The sequence below is a fragment of the Cupressus sempervirens genome, chromosome 3 (genome assembly GCF_028749045.1).
Source record: "Cupressus sempervirens isolate cs-2001-9-10 chromosome 3, ASM2874904v1, whole genome shotgun sequence".
In the NCBI taxonomy this organism is placed as follows: domain Eukaryota; kingdom Viridiplantae; phylum Streptophyta; class Pinopsida; order Cupressales; family Cupressaceae; genus Cupressus; species Cupressus sempervirens.
This window is the reverse complement of record NC_143120.1, coordinates 229,866,474-229,884,298: the sequence shown is the minus strand read 5'-3', so window position 1 is coordinate 229,884,298 and position 17,825 is coordinate 229,866,474. Positions and strand designations below refer to the sequence as shown.

Below are 17,825 nucleotides of genomic sequence, written 5' to 3'. Positions count from 1 at the left end.
CTTGGTAGTACCAATAGAGCATTCATTATTTGTATCAAAATACCAGAATGGCGAGAGAATGTTATTCATTCATTGATTACCAAAAGCATACATCCATCATTCATAATTCAAAGTTCTTATATCATGGTCGGTTGGTTGGAGAAACCAGCAGACGCATCCCCTTGCTTCCTAACTACCTGACCTATTGGTGTAAATAAGTATTTACTATTTACACTTTACTTAAGTTTACTTAGGATAATGCATTTTTATATTAGTTCTCATGTAGACACCTAGGAATATGCATAATCATATGAGTTGTCTTGTTGACAACACAGGGGTTAGCAACTTATTAGAGCCACATGGTGTCTACAACACCTCTTTATGAGATACACCTATGTAAACTTATCCTCTCATTATTGCACAAACTCCTGTGCTCAATGGAGGATAATCCACTCTTGGTCAACATGTGCTAAGTTGTAATCTTTATCTCTTTGCTGACTCCTAGTCATTCTAGTTGCCTTTACATACAAGGCATTTTTAGTGTGTATTCATCTCATATCCAATTATCTGATATCCATTATCGTTTTGATTATTATTAAGATTCTCATTTGATCATCATTAGTCTCTCTTGTTCTATCTATTGAGCTTCTTGATCTTGGCGTTGAATTATTGCTTTAGGCAAATTCTTACATGGTATCAAAGCTATACCAAATTCTTACATGGTACCAGAGCCATAGGAGTTTCTTAGCATACCCATTGGAGAGTTTTTTTTTTTTTTTTTTTAAGTCAAGATTGGAGCTTGCTAGTGCAAATCAAATATTGGTATCACATTCAAAAGGTCAATAAACCCCAAAATCGACTTTTGTTTCATCAAAATCGAACATAAGAGGTGAAATCTAGAGTCAATTGATTTTTGGAGGTGCGACGGCAGCAATTCAAGAAAAATAATTATAGAGGTGATTTTCAAATAGCGATATCTCCCTCATACGTACTCCTTTTTTTGATCAATTTTTTTTTGTTTTGGGTAGAATTTCGTAATCTACACATTAGTGCAGGTTGTTTGTGATCTTCGTTCCTAATTTTTTCTTAAAATTGCCAATCCCGATATTTACAAATTTCAAAGGCTTCATTCGAGCTCATCTAAACACATATTCGAGTGCTATTTTTCCTTAAAGTGCATGATTTTTTGTCTACTTTCCAAATCTAGTATCAGTTTGGAATAATTCTAAGTAGGCATAGTACTTTCATAATTTGGTCATTTTTGGCCTATTTTGGCACTTGTAATTAGATCCTTGAGAGATCTTGTGCGCTATATTGTTGAGTCTGATATAGCTTTATATTTGTTGTTGTAACCATCAAAATCAGAAGTCCACTTATGCCCTAAATTGGCAAGCGGCCATTATAATCACACTAAATATAAAGTGTCAAATCATGCATTGGGGGCGGTGTTTCTTTGATTTATTTATTTTTTGCATTTTGGGGGTGCATACATTATTTGATCTCATGGAGTCATGTCAAACATGTCACTTTGGTTTAAGATTCAAATTGACAAAAAGGAACTATCAGAAATGGAGTGCTTTGATGATTGACATCTAAGAGAACATAAGGAAGTGTTTCCTTATCTATATTTGAAGATATTTCCACCTAATACTAATTGGGGACATCTTTCTTCTCTTCTTTACTTTATGTATAATAATGAGTATGGAATCTTTTACTCCTCTTAGTAAGGCAAGTAGTCCTCATGACGTTTGGATGTGTCTTTGGGAAGTATATGGAGATCCATGAGTCCCTCCATTACCAGAGGACATTCTACTTCCAGTCACTCCAGTTGTGGTACCTACAACTCCAGTTGAGATCATACCTCTAACTACTCATGTTGCTTCTACTGATCCAGTTCCAGCTAAAAATGCCTGATTCAATGCAGCGAGAAACACCATCTCTTCCTATTTCAGCTTCATGGGATGACTTCCTTCCAAACATTGCAGTGTTGTTTGTGGAGTCTTACATTGAAGATGTGGGAGACATTATTGATGACATCCATCTTCTCTTTGTTAAAGAGAATTCTTCTTCACCTGTTGCGAGGGAACACTCTAACCCTCAACCACTTGATGTTTCTTTTGAGACTGACACGATTGTGGACACATCTTTTCAGCAGTTGGAGGAGGATTCTTTCACTTCAAAGGAGACATATCAGTCTTTGGAGATTGTATTTCAGTTTTCTCAGACATCATATCTTTTGAGGATTCTTCCTACTAGTTGGGGAGCATTCTCTACTACACCTATGGCACCACTTCTTCCTACAAGAAGAAACATCATTCAATTTTCATGGTGCAGCTTCTTCAGTCATCAAGGAGCTTCTTTCATGGTTGTGCATTCATCATTGAGGAGAGGTTACATTGCTTCTCTTCCCATATCTTCCTATAAGGATGATTCCTTGTCTTTGGAGTTTGATTCACTTTCATACATGGACATGTTACCTTGTTTGCCACCTTCTTTTGGGCATCCACCAGATTAGCTTGTGGCATCTACATTCATCAAGGACTTGTAAACATATGAGCAGACTCTAATTACAATACATATGGACTCAAAACTTGAACTTTTTCAAACACTTACAGCTCCATGAAAAGCAAAGAAAATACAAAAAATGGCATGCAACATGAAGACCCTTGTTGCCTTGAAGGCCATAATTTGGTGTTGATGGTGGAGGCGTCACCTATCAACTTCACCCTTTTGTGCAAGAAGAAAAATTCCTAAGAATGCCCCCCACCATGATTTTTGTCTTTTAGCTAGAAAGGTAGAGTGGAGTGAAGCAACTCGAGTTGGAAATTGAGCAATAGCTTTGTTTTTTATTCTTTAGTAGAATATTTCTAGGTTTGTGAGGTTGCATGAAATCAAGAGTGTTTTTATATATGATTTAAAGCCAAAGCAAGCAAAAAAAGATTCTTTTCTTGCAAGCTTAGTAAAGCAGCTTGGCTCTATATATGTAAAATTGTTGAAGCAAACTTGTATTGTATTGTGAAGAATAAGTTTGTGGTTAGGCTGAATAAAAGATCCCACATTTGCAAGCTTTCCCCCACACTAGGGTTTCCTAGGTATATCTCTGCTATAGTCATTTTGTGATTGGCTTTTGTTATTCTTTTTGCTTCCGCTATTATTTGTTGTTAATTAACCTAGAGTAATGATTGTTATAAATCAGACAGAGATTCTATTTCTGTGAATTTATTGTGTAATTAATTTGTAGCTAGGTTATAAGAAATTAACATGGTATCAGAGCTCTAAACTGTGAATACAAAGCCAAGATTTGTGATGCAAATTTCAGAAGAAAAAAACTCAGATTTTTGTCTCTAGGTTCTTTTATGGCTATGACAACCAATGTTGGATATGAGGATAGGCTCGAGGGTGAATCTAACTTCTTACAGTGAATGTTCGAATTACATTTGATCTCAAGGAGAATAGGTTGTGGATCTATTCTAGTATAGTACTGACACCACCAATAAATGATCATGTTGCTTTGGATTCACATGAAGTCAAGGAGGCCAAGGCTCGGAGAATCATCCTTAATGGAGTAAGATATCATTCAATTCCTCAACTATTGAGGAAAGTCATCGCCATGGAGATGTGAGATATGCTCACAAGACTTTATCAAAGCGACTACCAAAGTCATAAGATGATAATCAAGGACAAATTACATAATACCAAGATGTCCAAAGGCGAGAGTGTGACCTCTTACTTGTCCAAATTAACACAAGTCAAAGATGAGTTAGCTGTTATTGGAGAAAGGATTGCTGGAGATGAGTTGATGCGTATACCCTTTAATGGTTTTTTGAAGCACTGAGAAGTGTTTGTCAAGTGTGCTGTTGGCAGAGATCGGCAACCTAAATGGGCACAGCTTTGAAATGATTTATTTCAATGGGAGATCCATGAAGATGCTCATCGAGGAGACCAGACAAAGAAAATCTTGCTCTTGCAAGCAAGGGTAAGAAGAATTCCAATAAAAAGTGAACAAAAGATTATTCTTCCAAGAGTGGGCAGAAGCAAGATTAAAAAAATTATTTTTTTTCCCATCAATTGGATCACTATGCCAATCAAAGTCCAAACAAGAATAAGAAAAATAAAGACCATCACGCAAGTTGCTACTACAATTGAGGTGGACAAGTTTGCATCACAATTTGAAAATTAGTTTCCACTCATTGCCTGACTGTCAAGCTCAATTGTCGATAGGGTTTGGTATATTGACAATAGGGCTTCTTGCCACATGATGGGAGTTAGAGATTGTTTTACCAAATTGGAGGAGAAGTTGGATTTCTATGTAAAGCTCGGTGACAATGCTAAGTACCATGCAAATAGTGTTGGCATTGTCAAGTTTTTGAGGGAGAGTGCAACCCTTGTCGGTGAAGGATGTGTTGTATGTCCCTGGCATAACAAAGAATTTAATCTCAGTTTCTAGTTTGGAAGACAAGGGTTACATCATAACCTTTGAAAGGGAAAAAGTCTACATTTGTCCAAAGGATTCCCAAGTTGCAAATGTGATTAAAGTTGGGCATGGCAGCTTCTTTCGTTTATAGTTTCAGCCAACATATGTATTGGTTAACAGTTGGAGGGCAAGGTGAATTGTGGCATAGGAGGATGGCTCATCTTCACCATAAAGTAGTTAATGTGCTCAAGGAAATACTCATGGGGCTACCTAAGATGAAGACTCAAAAGTATGAGGTGTGCAAGGGTTGTGCTCTTGGGAAGTATGCCAAGTCTAATTTTTCAGGTAGCAACAATAGATCTAAAGGGATTTTGGATCTTGTACACTCAAATGTGTATGGGCTTATGTGAATGATATATTTGAATCGGTATGAGTATTATGTTACTTCTGATGATATCTCCAGGAAGGCGTGCATATATTATATGAAGAACAAAGATGAGCTCTTTGGTAGGTTCAAAGAGTTTAAGGCTGTTGCAGAGAACCAAATGGGGAGAAAGATCAAGATATTGAGATCTAATAACGGAAGCTAGTCTACCTCAAATGTCTTCAAAGATTTTTGTGCTCAGGAAGGTATCAAGAAAGAGCTAACAATTCCATACAACCCTAAATAGAACAGCGTTGTTGAGCAAAAGAACAGGGGTATAGTTAAAGCAGCCAAGGCCATGCTTCATGATTAGGACTTACCTTGATTCTTGTGGACAGAAGCTTGCAATATAGACTTGTATCTGCAAAATAAGTGCCCTCACAAAGTGTTGTGCAAATTGACTCCAAAAAGAGGCATTTAGTGGTAAGAAACCAAATTTTAGACACATTTGCATCTTTGGATGCCTTGTGTATTGTCACATTCTTGTGGAGAAAAGGACCAAGTTAGAACTAACTACAGAGAAGGGTATTCTTGTGTGAAACTCCCAAGGCTTATCGGGATTACATTCCTCCCCTCGAGAAAATAATTATTCACAAACATGTGAAGTTCTACGAGGAAAGGGCTCTTCAGAAGTTTAGCACCTTGATGAATGAGGAGCAATCATCCATGATTTGAGGTAGCATAAATTCCTCAAACTTTAGTCACAGAAAATGGAAAGCAAGACAAGCAAGCCAAACAAGACGATCAGGAGGAACAAAGAATTCCTCAGCCTCATATTCTTCTTACAAAGAAAAGGAGAATAGGGGGTGGTTGAGCAGACTTTAAAAGAGAGGCATGGAAATATGTTGGTGATCAACAAGATCAATCAGATAGAGAAAGGCTCCAAGACGTTATTCTGATTATGTTGCACTTATGAGTGTATTAATTAAAATAGAGTCTTCCAACTTTCACGCGGCATCCAAGCACCAAGTATAGAAGGATGCTATGGTGGAAGAGTATTCTTTCATCATGAAGAATAGCGTGCACGAGGTAGTAGCACGACTAGAAGATAAGTTTGTGGTGAGCTCAAGATGGATGTAAAAGATTAAGCATGTTGCAAATGGTAGTGTGGAAAGTTCAAACTCATTTTGTGGCTAAGGGTTTTTCTCAAAAGGAAAGAATCAACTATGACGAGACATTCGCTCCAATAGCCAAGTACTCTTCCATAAGAGCTATATTTTTTGTAGTTGTACAAATGGGTTGGAAGATGCACCAGATGGATGTTAAAGCAGTGTTTCTCAATGAGGTAATTGAGGAAGAGATTTACATAGAGAAGCCACAAGGATTCGAAGCATATGGGAGAGATTCTTGTGTTTGCAAGTTGAAGAGAGCACTATATGGACTTAAGCAAGCTCTAGGGAACGATATTCACATATTGGCAATTACTTGCACTGTGTGGGCTTTAGCAAGAGTAAGGAGGATTCAAACTTGTACTATGTTCAAGTGAAGGGTGAACTTCTAATATTCTTGTTGTATGTTGATCACTTATTTATCACAAGGTCAAAGGAGCTCATAAGACACTGCAAGCAGGATCTAGATTTTGATATGAAGGATTTGGTGTTGATGCCCTACTTTCAAAGATTAGAGTTATGAAACACACACACAGTCCTTGGACAAGGGAAATACCTAACTAATATTTTTAAGTTATTCAAGTTGGAGAACTGTAAGCCCAAGTCAACAACACTAGTGACCAACTAGAAGAAGATTGATGCTTCCAAATCAAAGGTACTGGACCTTACTTTATACAAATAGTTAATAGGCTCTCTTATGTAACTAATCAACACTAGCCCAGACATTTGTTTTGTAGTGAACTCTCTTAGTCATTTTATAGTGAAACCTAAAAGTGTGCACTAGATAGTTGCAAAGCATGTTTGGAGATATCTCTGAGGCACAACTGACTATGGGATGAAGTATGTTAAGCAGGATGGAGTAAAGCTCAAGGGGTTTACTAATGCAAATTGGGCAAGTGGTTGAATTGATAGGAAGAGAACTTCACAGTACAGTTTCAATTGGGATTAGTTGTCTCTTGGTACGTTAGAAACATAAGTTACATAGAGTTTTGCAAAGGCAGAGTTTATGGCAGCCAACATGGCTACAAGTGAGGCTATCTAGCTTCAAAAAATTCTAGTTGGGCTCTTCGATCATAAGCTAGATCCTATAGCCATTTACTATAATAATCGGAGTAACATCAACCTCTAAAAATTCAATGTTTAGTGACAAGTCAAAGCACATTGAGATCAAGTACCACTTTACCAAAGAATGTGTGGAGAAAGGGATAGTGAGACTCCAGTGCATTACTATGGACAAACTGATAGTAGACATCCTAACAAAGGCTTTGGTGAAGAATCAGTTTGTATTCTTCAAGAATTAATTGGGTGTTCTGCTAGATGCCTTCCTTGCTATGAAGGGATGTTGATTTTGTTTTTTAGCTAACGAAGGTTTAATGGAGTTGTTTTAATGCAACTCAAGTTGGATATTTAGCAACAGCCTTGTTTTTTATTCTTTCATTGATTATTTCTAAGTTTGTGAGGTTGCATAAAATCAAGAGTAATTTTATATGTGATTTAAAGCCAAAGAAAGCAAGGAAAGATTCTTTTCTTGCAAGCTAAGTAAAGCAGTTGGGCTCTATATATGCGAAATTGTTGAAGCAAACATGTATTGTACTCTGAAAATGTAATGTCCCCATTTTTGCCAACATCAGAATTTCAGGGATTAGCCTATTATTGTAATCCTCGTAGGCTAATATGGTGGTTAGAGGGTTTTATTGGGGACTGGCACTTTAGATGGGGCATAATTTCATATTATAATATTATAATAAAGTGAAAATATTATAATTTCATATTATAATAATACAATAAAGTGAATATATAAGAATATCTTTTATCCCACATTGGGGAGAAAAGTAAGTGAGCTCCCACAAGGTAAGAATAATGGGGGCATGAGAAGTTCTTTTCTTATCATCCGATTATTGTTATTTACATTTGATGAGTTGTGTGGAGCCAAGGGTTTCAACATTTGCCACTAGAGAAAGGAGTTCTTTTGTGTGCCTCCATTTGAGCTGGTGAAATACCTAGTGAATTTGGTATTGGGAGGACATCATACAGGTTATGTATTTGAGCATATTAGTAAAAGATCCTTCAAGGGGCTGCAGTTGTTGGAGAAGACAAATCAGTCTTTTCATTGTGTCAAATTTGTGGCCTAGGGCCAGATTCATGGAGTAAGATTGAAGGAATAAGTTGGATACTACTACAGTAACTTGCTACAGTATCACTGCTACAGTGTTGTCGTTACAATGATCTACTACAGTAATTCAATGCAGCGCCATTGCTGCTACAGGAACTCATTACAAGAAAAATCCAGATTTCCTTGAGCAATTTTCCAAGTTCCTATCTATTTCATTTGTATTGCATGGAGGATAGATTTGAATATTTTAGGGCATTTGTAAGAATTTAGAAATCATTTGTAACCTGATTTATATCAGAGTTTTACATCAGAATTTGTTGCCTTAATGTCTTATTGATGTAGATGCATATTTTCTCATTTATAGTCAATGCTCTATGTTTCAAAAAAAATACAAGAACATTTGTTGTTGGTTGTTTGGAGTTTTCCAAGCGTATCAATTAAAGTTTGACATTTATAAAAATTCTCAAAGTGTTAAGTGTTTGACGAAATTCTCAAGTTAGCAATCAGGAAATAAAAATCAGAATTGCAGAGGGTATTACAGTGGTATCAGAGCTTGCTTGCAAATTGTTTGATGAAATGTCAAACAAGTGAACTAGAGAAGAAATTGGTGTTTGACGAAGTTATAACCGATTGGGGATATTACAGAAAAATTAATTTGATGTTAGGTTAAATGGCTTCCTAGGAATAATTGTGTTATTGTTGTTTTTGTGATTGGCTTTTGTTATACTTTTTGCTCTCACTAGAGTTTCTATTTTGTGAATGTATTGTGCAATTAATCTGTAGTCGGGCTATAACAAATGTACATATTAAATGTTTTACCTTTATACTATTGTAAAAAGTAGTGTACATAAATTGCAAGCTAGAGTTAAGAAGCCTCCAATGCTAAAAAGGAAGGTATGGACCTTATAAAGCAGCCATTCTACAGTTAAACATATCTTTATCTCTACTAACTGTATTTAGCATGAAATTACCCAAAAGAAAGTTTACTTACCCTATTTTGATGGATATTCTGATGTTCCTTTAGTTTGCGCATTTTTCCCAATTGAATCCAGAATCCAGACTAAGTGAATTCCGTACAGAATTTTAGATGGATCAATGCATGTTCTTTATAGCATACACGAGAGAAGTCAATCCTTAGTCCCCGTAATGCTACAACGGTTTTGATTATAAAGCATAAACCCTATATTAAAGATTAAATAAGACTTGGTTTTTGCTAAAGCATAATTCGTGACTCTGCAAATCTACACGAAAGCCAATGAGTCCCAAGTCAACTAAGCCATATCCAATCCAGTTGATTCAAGGTTAGAACACTTGCAACTCAAAAATAACACAACCTACATTAAAGGACAAAAACCTGAACGCTCGAAATTTCCTTTGTCCCTCCTTGTAAATATATAACGTTAATCTCGAGACGTGTACAAGAGAAAAGACATGATTTGAACATTCGGGGCTCTTTGTAACGATTTTGGTCAATGTTGACGTGATTTCGATAGCATTTTGACATATTTTTTCCGCCAAAGTTTCCAATGCATAACAATAGGGCATGCTGCGATTCTCAATTTTCGCATTGATACCAAATCCATTTCTAAATAATAGGCGATTGGACCCGACTTTGCCTGGGAGGACCATTTTCTCTTAAACTTAAACTTATCTCATTAAACATCCCCTAATCATAAATATTTCTCAATTTTGAAAAAAAAACATGGCAATGTGTAATGGAACAAGCGTGAAAGTATACGGTATATGGAGAGAAGGGTAGAGTTACCATTTCTCCGCCATTGCAGCAAATTTGGCAACTTCCGCCGCTTTTAAAGAGCTATTGAGCCTAGAGGAAGGCGTGGAAGCGTAATTCCTGCCGGTGTTTTGATAGAAAAGAAACGAAAAAGAGGATATGAATGCCCTTCCTGTTCCCATAACGCTCCTGCGCATGGCCATTGCCACCTGAAAATTACAATTCAAAACCTCCACTCTAAATTTTTAAAAACTCCACAGCAAAATCAAAATCTTCAAAACCGGCTGCGCGGCGACTTGTTTTGCTAGGGCGATTGTTGTAAACAAGTGCCACTTCGTGGATTAGTAGCTGTTTTTGTTTTTTGTTTTTGTTTTTTTTTTTTTTTTTTTTTTTGTTGGTAATTAAATGGTTTAAAATAGGAAACCTCTATTTGTATAATCTACATATTAATCTTACATAACATTTATACATTCTATAATATAATATTTTCAATTGTAATATGAGCTAGTTATTTTTAGTTTATAAATTAAAAGTCATTATAATATTAAATGTAATAATTGAAACAATAAATTATTACACTATCAAAATTTGAAAAAATAATGCATTCAATTTATTGAACTATTCAATAAATTTGATATTAGTGATAGATAAATAAAATTGTCACACTATATTTATCGATTCAAATTCAAACATTTAAAAAAAATACATTTATCATATTAAAATTACACTAAAATTTTAAAATATAAAAATATAGTGTATTTCAATGTATTTCTTTATTATATATATATTGAATTTATAATTAATAGAATTAAGATAAATATAATAAATAAATAATAATCAATAATATAATACATTAATTGTACAACATAAATGAATATAAATATAACTAAAAAGAATAAATGATATTTATCTACCTAATTAAATGTGATATATGTATAAATAAATAGATATAAGAAATAATAAGAATGGAGTGTGAGTTAAAATATATTTTATAAAGTTTCAAAACATACAAATCAGCATATAAGATTTTTAACATAAACATAAAAATCAAATAGAAAAATATCCAATTGCTCAACTACAATTCATTTATGATAGTTAGTTTCTGGATTAGATTGTGTAATGATTTTTGTCATCAACGTTTCGAATCACACCAAGTGATCCATCATCAGGATGAAAGAGCAAGAGATGTAAAAAATGTAAGTTTTTAATTTACTTACATTTTTTACATCTCTTCTTCTTTCAAATTGGTGTGATTCTAAACATTGATGACAAAAATCGTTACACAATCTAATCTAGAAACTAACTATCATAACTATTATGGATTGTGGAAATCTGATCGCATTAATACAATTCATTTAATCAACAGTTAACATGAGTAATCTAAAACATGATACTAATAAGAATTTACAAATTTTAACTTTAATTGAAATAATTATAAAATCAAATAGAAAAATATTAAATTGCTCAACTACAATTCATTTAATCAACAGTTAACATGAGCTATCTAAAACATGATAATCTCGTCAAGTACTGATAAGAATTTACAAATTTTAACTTTAATTGAAATAAATAGTATCTTAAGATATTATCAAGCAAAATAGTTTTTTTTAATTAGAATAAACATAATTCTGGATTAGAAGAGAGTTTATTTGTATATTTTAGAAATCTCTATTACAAATGAGCAATATTATTGTATAGTACTATTGCATTCACTTTACACAATCACTCAATTTGAAATCTATCCACCAATCACATGTAATAATTTTTGAATAATTATAATATTTCTAAAGTTTTTTAATTCATTTATAAAAAAATTATTTCATACAAATTATATAATTGGATGAACTCATTTTGTGTTATAGGAGCCCTTTTTTGGAGTATCATAATGCAATATTTTCAACTAGAGTCAAGGTAAAATAAGAAATAGTTGTATAAGCATTAGTTTTTGCTAAGGCAAATTCACACAAAATCAAACACTACTCTAAATGTTTGAAATCTTAATAAATGTAATAACATAATCAATTTTAATTTACCTTGTAAAGATTATTTTCATTAAAAAGTATATATAAGTGAAATAGCATAAGTGAAATTGTAATTACATGAAGTTAATGTGAGTATAATGCTTTATTTACTATTATATTCATTCATTTATAATTATACTTAAAGAACTTATTAATTATATATATATATATATATATTCACTTTTCTAATATTTGAATTAGATTAAATTATCTTTTTTAGGCATTTATTAAAAAACTACAATTTGTATTAGATACTTACAAATACAATTAATTTAACAATAAGGCAAGTACATGCCACTATGTGGCACTTGTTATAAATTTGATCAAAGTAGAAAACTCTAGACTAAATTTGTTGAGAATAAATCTACCTCCCTCCCCCTAAATTGTATCATCTCAAAATATTATATCCCATGTCTAATCATGGATCTACTAATAGTAAGGAAGAGATAACTTACGCAAAATAAATTTGTAGACTTTTTAATTTCCTACTTTAGAAAATGCAAATATAATAGATATTTTCCGTATGATGTCTTGTGCCAATGGGTAAACTATAATTATTTTGTCTTATTTTAAAAACTATTGAAGTGGTGGTGAATGTAGTGAATACAATTTTCATACTATCCAATCTTCCTCTAGATTTAACATTGTATAATTAATATTTTTTTGCATTCACAATGAAAATCGAAATGTTAACATAATTATCTAACATGGGATTTTAAAAAATATTAATAATCATGTAAAAAAATTAATTAAATTTAATAACTAACTGAAAATCTAGCTAAAAATAGATCAACATGGGTGAAACCTCCAAAAGAAGGGGTCATATAAGACCAAATGAAATGAACCAATTAGCATTGAGATAAATAATATATTAGAATAATAAATTAATATATTAACTTTACAAAAAATAGTCCATTCTCATTGGTTGATTGGTTTTAGACTAATTCACTAATTGTGCAAAGTGAATCCAATAGTACTAGCCTACGATAAGTAGAATAAGTCCCTCCAACATAATCTTTTGAATTAAATGCATTCAAAAATATGCATGTAAAGTGACCAACTCTAAAATCTCACTAATTGAAGGTGTCACTACTTCTTGTATGGAAAATTTAAACTAGTGAAAAGGGGATGAGATTTAGTAACCAATAGGGGGCTCAATAATTGTGATAATCTTGTCATAGATATCCTCCAATTATCATTCATAAAAGAGCCTCAAAAAATGGAAACACATGTACTAATAGTCGATCATTTTTTAGCTTTTTTAAATTAGTAACTAACCAATTTTTGCACCACTACTGGGACATTTCATTAAGACTATTAGAACATTTTACCACAAGTACTAGTGTTTTTTTAGTGAGCCACTATTGGTGCATGAACATTGCAGGTATCGGCATTTTAACATGACATGTTTTGACCACTTCGTCTTTCACGATCCCTACAGATAAATTTGTGAATACCCAAAAGTTAAAACCTTATCTTTAAGCTCTTCATCCATCTACTAAGGTATACAAAAAATTGGTAAAATCTAACTTACATTTTAAGAGTCCTAGGTGTGTAAAGTTAGCTTGGGAAGCTACTAGGTTCTTCCCCTAGTTAACACATAGAAATAAACTAGCATATTAAGGTGCAATGGATACATCGAAGAGATATTGAAGGTCAATTTAGGAATAATGTTGCTATTTTATTTTGCATTTATCAATGTAACCAATAAGGGTAGTTGACATATAATATAGTGAATTATGTTTGTGCAAGTTAGTTCTAAAAGAGAAAATGATATGTAGACAAATAAATTAAAAACCCCTTAATTAGAAAGATATTCATACTACATTACCTAAACATTAACAATGAACCTTATGAGAAACATTGAATCATAATTCTAATCAACACAACTCTAACTATAATCATTATATAAACCTAACCAATATTCAAATCATTATTGTAATTTAAACCCTAATAGTAACTGTAAAACTAACCATATTCCCAAATCCAACTTCAATCATAACTTTAAACATTACCAAAATATTAACCCTAACCATAGTACTAACCATGAGGTAACCCCTTACCCTAATTGTAATTGTAATCCTCAACCCTACTCAAAAGTCTAAACCCAACCTTAGTGCTAAGCCTAATCATTGCTTAAACTAATCCTTATTCATAAATAAGATCTTAACCAAACTCTAAACCCAATCAGAATCCTAAGCATGACATAAACCTAAACTCTTATCCTAACCCTTACCCTAATTGTTAGCACTAACCCTAACTATTATTAGAACCATGATATAAACCCTAAACCTAACTATAGTTTTAATCATCAACATTAATCCCAATCTTAATGATAAAACTAATGATGGTGTAATTACCTCAACCCTAACCAATGTTCTAACTATAATCTCGATCCTCGACCTTGAAAAATAATAATAAATAGTAAACATAATTTAAATCATCCCTATAAGTTTTAATTTAGACTCATGTCGTAAGCATATTTTATCATATAGATTTAGATGGCTTTTGGATCAAACAAATAATCATAAGTTAATTCTCCTACTTTTTAATTCTTATATGTAATTTCCTAAAAGATAATTAACTTATTAAAAATAAATTTTAAATGTAAATGTAAATCAAAATCAAAATAGAATAAAGTAAATTCCAAATTTCAAGTTCAATGTAATTTTGAAATGAAATTTTAAAAAAAAATTGATCAATTAATGAATAATTAAAAAGAAAAAAGAAAAAAGAAAAAAGAAAAAAGGCAAGAGCCCACAACACAACGATAAATTATGAGCCTCTTATTGAAAAAGTCTTGGGTTTGAATCTACCCATGCTTAATAAAATAATAATAATACATAATAATTAATCTTGGCTTTGGCCTCTTATCAATCAAAAAATAAAAAATAAAAAAATAATGTAGTATTCAAATAATAATAATAAAGATTTAAAAGTGAAAATGACGAACTTCTACAGATTAGCAACCAAAGCAGGGCAGAATACTCAAAGAAATAAAAGGAAATACTACAGAGAGAAGCACTCGCATAGCAATGCTAATGTTGTCCATGATCAATACAAGTTTAGTGCTCCCATCCATAATTCAAAGAAGTCAAAATTTGCCATTAATATTGCAAACAGATTCTCCGTTTTGTAGATTTGTGAGGAAAACCAACAAAGCCAATGGGGGATTCAGGGACCACAAATTCGCACAAACCCTAACACATATCAATCCAGTCATTCAAGTTTTCTTAAGCCACAATCAATCTCCACCATCAAAAGCTTAGATAATCAATTTAGAGTTTTTAATCTTACAAAATATGTCTAGCCTAATTTCGGTGTTTGGCCTGAAAAACCAGCAAGCGGAGAAACATCTTTGCCTGTAGCTTCAACCCATTCTAAATCGTTGCATTCTATAGGAAATAAATTGCCTTTGTATATTCCTCCACATAGGTGCCCCCTTAGCATTCGCTTCACCACCCCCCAATCCTAAGGTTTCCAAAAAATCCTAGGATTTGCCTGAAGATACCCCGATTTTTGTGACGAATAAAGAGGCAGAAGAAACTTGGAATGAATGCCTAAAGGGTGGACTTTTCACGATATGGAATGGCCCTTTGAAAGACTTCTCGCTTCTCTCTAATTAGCTTGAAGCTAACTACAACGAATAGGTAAGTATCTCTCATCACTCGGATAGGATTTTTTTTTACAATGTGTAGAGGAATCAATAAAGAAAGAGTTTATTTAAGTCTTAGAATGTTGTTTTAAGGTTCATGTAGTTAAATTCATAGAATGGTCGCATGATTTTAAGATAGATAAGCTAGATTTCATGATCCCAACTTAGTTCAACATCCCATCCCTATCACCGAAGCTTCTTCAAATTGAAACTCTTAGGTGTATAGGCTTTGCCATGGGAGAACTTTTGGGTATCGACTCTTCATACTCATGCTGTAAAAATGTTAAATTGCTGATAAAAAAAAACTTCAAACAAGCCACTCAGTTACATAGGAAAGTCATAACTAATAAAGTGTCTTATGACTGTTGTCAATTAGGATTTGTCCCTTTAGCGAGATGTAGAATCAAGCTATCCTGTGAAACAATGGAAACTCTCTCAGGTGGTGGGTTGTCCTAAAATGAGAGAAGAATCCGAAAGTGGCTCTCTTCCTATATGCTATTGTGCCTGAATATGCCATTTGCATTAAATGATATCTTTTCTTACATTCAAACCTTGATTTCTTAACTATCATAGTTGAATATTAGTTATTGCTTTATTCCTTCAAATCTGATTATTACTTGACAATCATGCATAATACGATTAAGATTTGGCACTGATAGGTAATTTTGATCGACCTTATGATTGATTGTACTTGTACTTTATTGATACATGCTGAAAAAATACTTGTGATTCCTTTAACTTCAGACTTTGAAACTCTACATATCCTCCATGATTTCACCGGAAGGTCCCATACCTAAAACTTATGTATGCCCCCTCGACGGTCTCCTCTCATCCTTTGCCGCTACATGATTCAACCAAAAGGTTCCACGCTTGTAATGTACATGTGTCCCTTCCATGATCTCCTCTAATCTTTTGGTCTTCGCCCCTCCTTGATTTGACCAAAAAGTTTCGTGCTTGTAACTTATGCATGTCCTTTCTATGATCTCCTCAATGTCTTCAATCAGTTACATTGGTGTAACCAGAAGGTCCCATACTTGTAACTTATGTATGCCCCCTCAACAGCCTCCCCAATATCTTTTGTCTTTGCCTGAACAAACTCAGCCAAAAGGCTTCATGCAATGAAACTTACGAATGATCCTTCTATAGCTTGAAGTCTTCATACATGTATCTGCACATGAAACAAACTCATTAATAAAAACATGTTTTATTTTCTTCAAATTTTCTTGCCGTCTTGCCTTTTAGCATAGTTATCTACACAACCATGTTGTATAAACAACAAAGTATAGATGATAGGAAAGTTTTCCATTGCTCAATTCGTATGAACTGATCCATTTCTTTATTCATTTTTTGTAGGTTTTACTCCCAGATGGAGATGTGGGATCAACCCTTCAACATTCAATGCAACAACTTTCCATTCAGGCAATGGATGTCTTTCCTTTCTATCTCTTTTTCAGTACTTTTTTGTTTGTACAATGTGTTTAATTCATATATTTATGTTAGGAGCTGAGAGCACTAGTAATATTTGAATGCATTGTATTCAAGTACTATGTAAACATGAACACTTCGTAAAAATATTTTTGAATACATGAATAAAATATTATTTTAGTACTTGTATGACCTGTACTTTGCTTACTGCATTATTTCAATTCTTTACTGTCATTTCTTAGCAGCTAAACACACTTATCAACATATAAAACATAATAAGTTTAGTGTAAATCATAACAATTTAAAAGGCATGTTAAATTGGTAACATTTTTGGTGACCTCTCAGGGTTGTTTTCTTGCTAAACAATAATAGACCAGTTGTCTTATCAATCCATTGGGCATAGAGTCATCTTCAACACTTAGAAAACTGTACCTTCTCAAAATTTAGAAAAAACTCAAACTTCTGAAAACTGAAACACACTTGCTGAAATAAACACACCTCACCACACCAAATTGAAAACTAAAAATTGAAACTTTCCAAACAAATCTATTAGTTGTCATAGGACCTTGTAGCTCTTCGTTTTGATAACCAAGATAGAATTGTATCACAGTAAAGAGAAAATTTTGTTTCTTTTATGATCTCTTTCTTCTGATAATAATTATATTGTGGTTGTGAAGATTGATAGCTACTGGTTGTAATGACACCTCTCAGATTCGACTGAAAATTTATTAAAAACTATTATAAAACCTGAACTATTAGCTTGAATGTGCACTTTATGTCATTACAACAATGTGGTGTGTTCTTCATGATTGTACTAGAGTGGTATGTCGGCTATCCTAGAGTGACCATTCCTCCTTTATTATTATTATTATTATTAATTTATTTTTTCTATACACAACGGTATATTAGTCTAGTGTGATGGTGGATAACGCATCCTCTTGCTGCTATGGGGT

The 17,825-nt window shown here is 33.1% G+C and overlaps 1 protein-coding gene across 1 annotated transcript in view; it reads right to left on the bottom strand.

The window, feature by feature from the left end:
• COQ3 (coenzyme Q 3) overlaps positions 1 to 10,112 on the bottom strand; it is a 276,221-nt gene extending 266,109 nt beyond the window's left edge. Inside the window, exon 1 of the mRNA XM_089819180.1 lies at positions 9,805 to 10,112. Within this exon, the coding sequence (XP_089675306.1) occupies positions 9,805 to 9,974 (170 nt within the window). The 5' untranslated portion in view covers positions 9,975 to 10,112. The remainder of the gene's footprint in view (positions 1 to 9,804) is intronic.
• Positions 10,113 to 17,825: the final 7,713 nt, after the last annotated feature.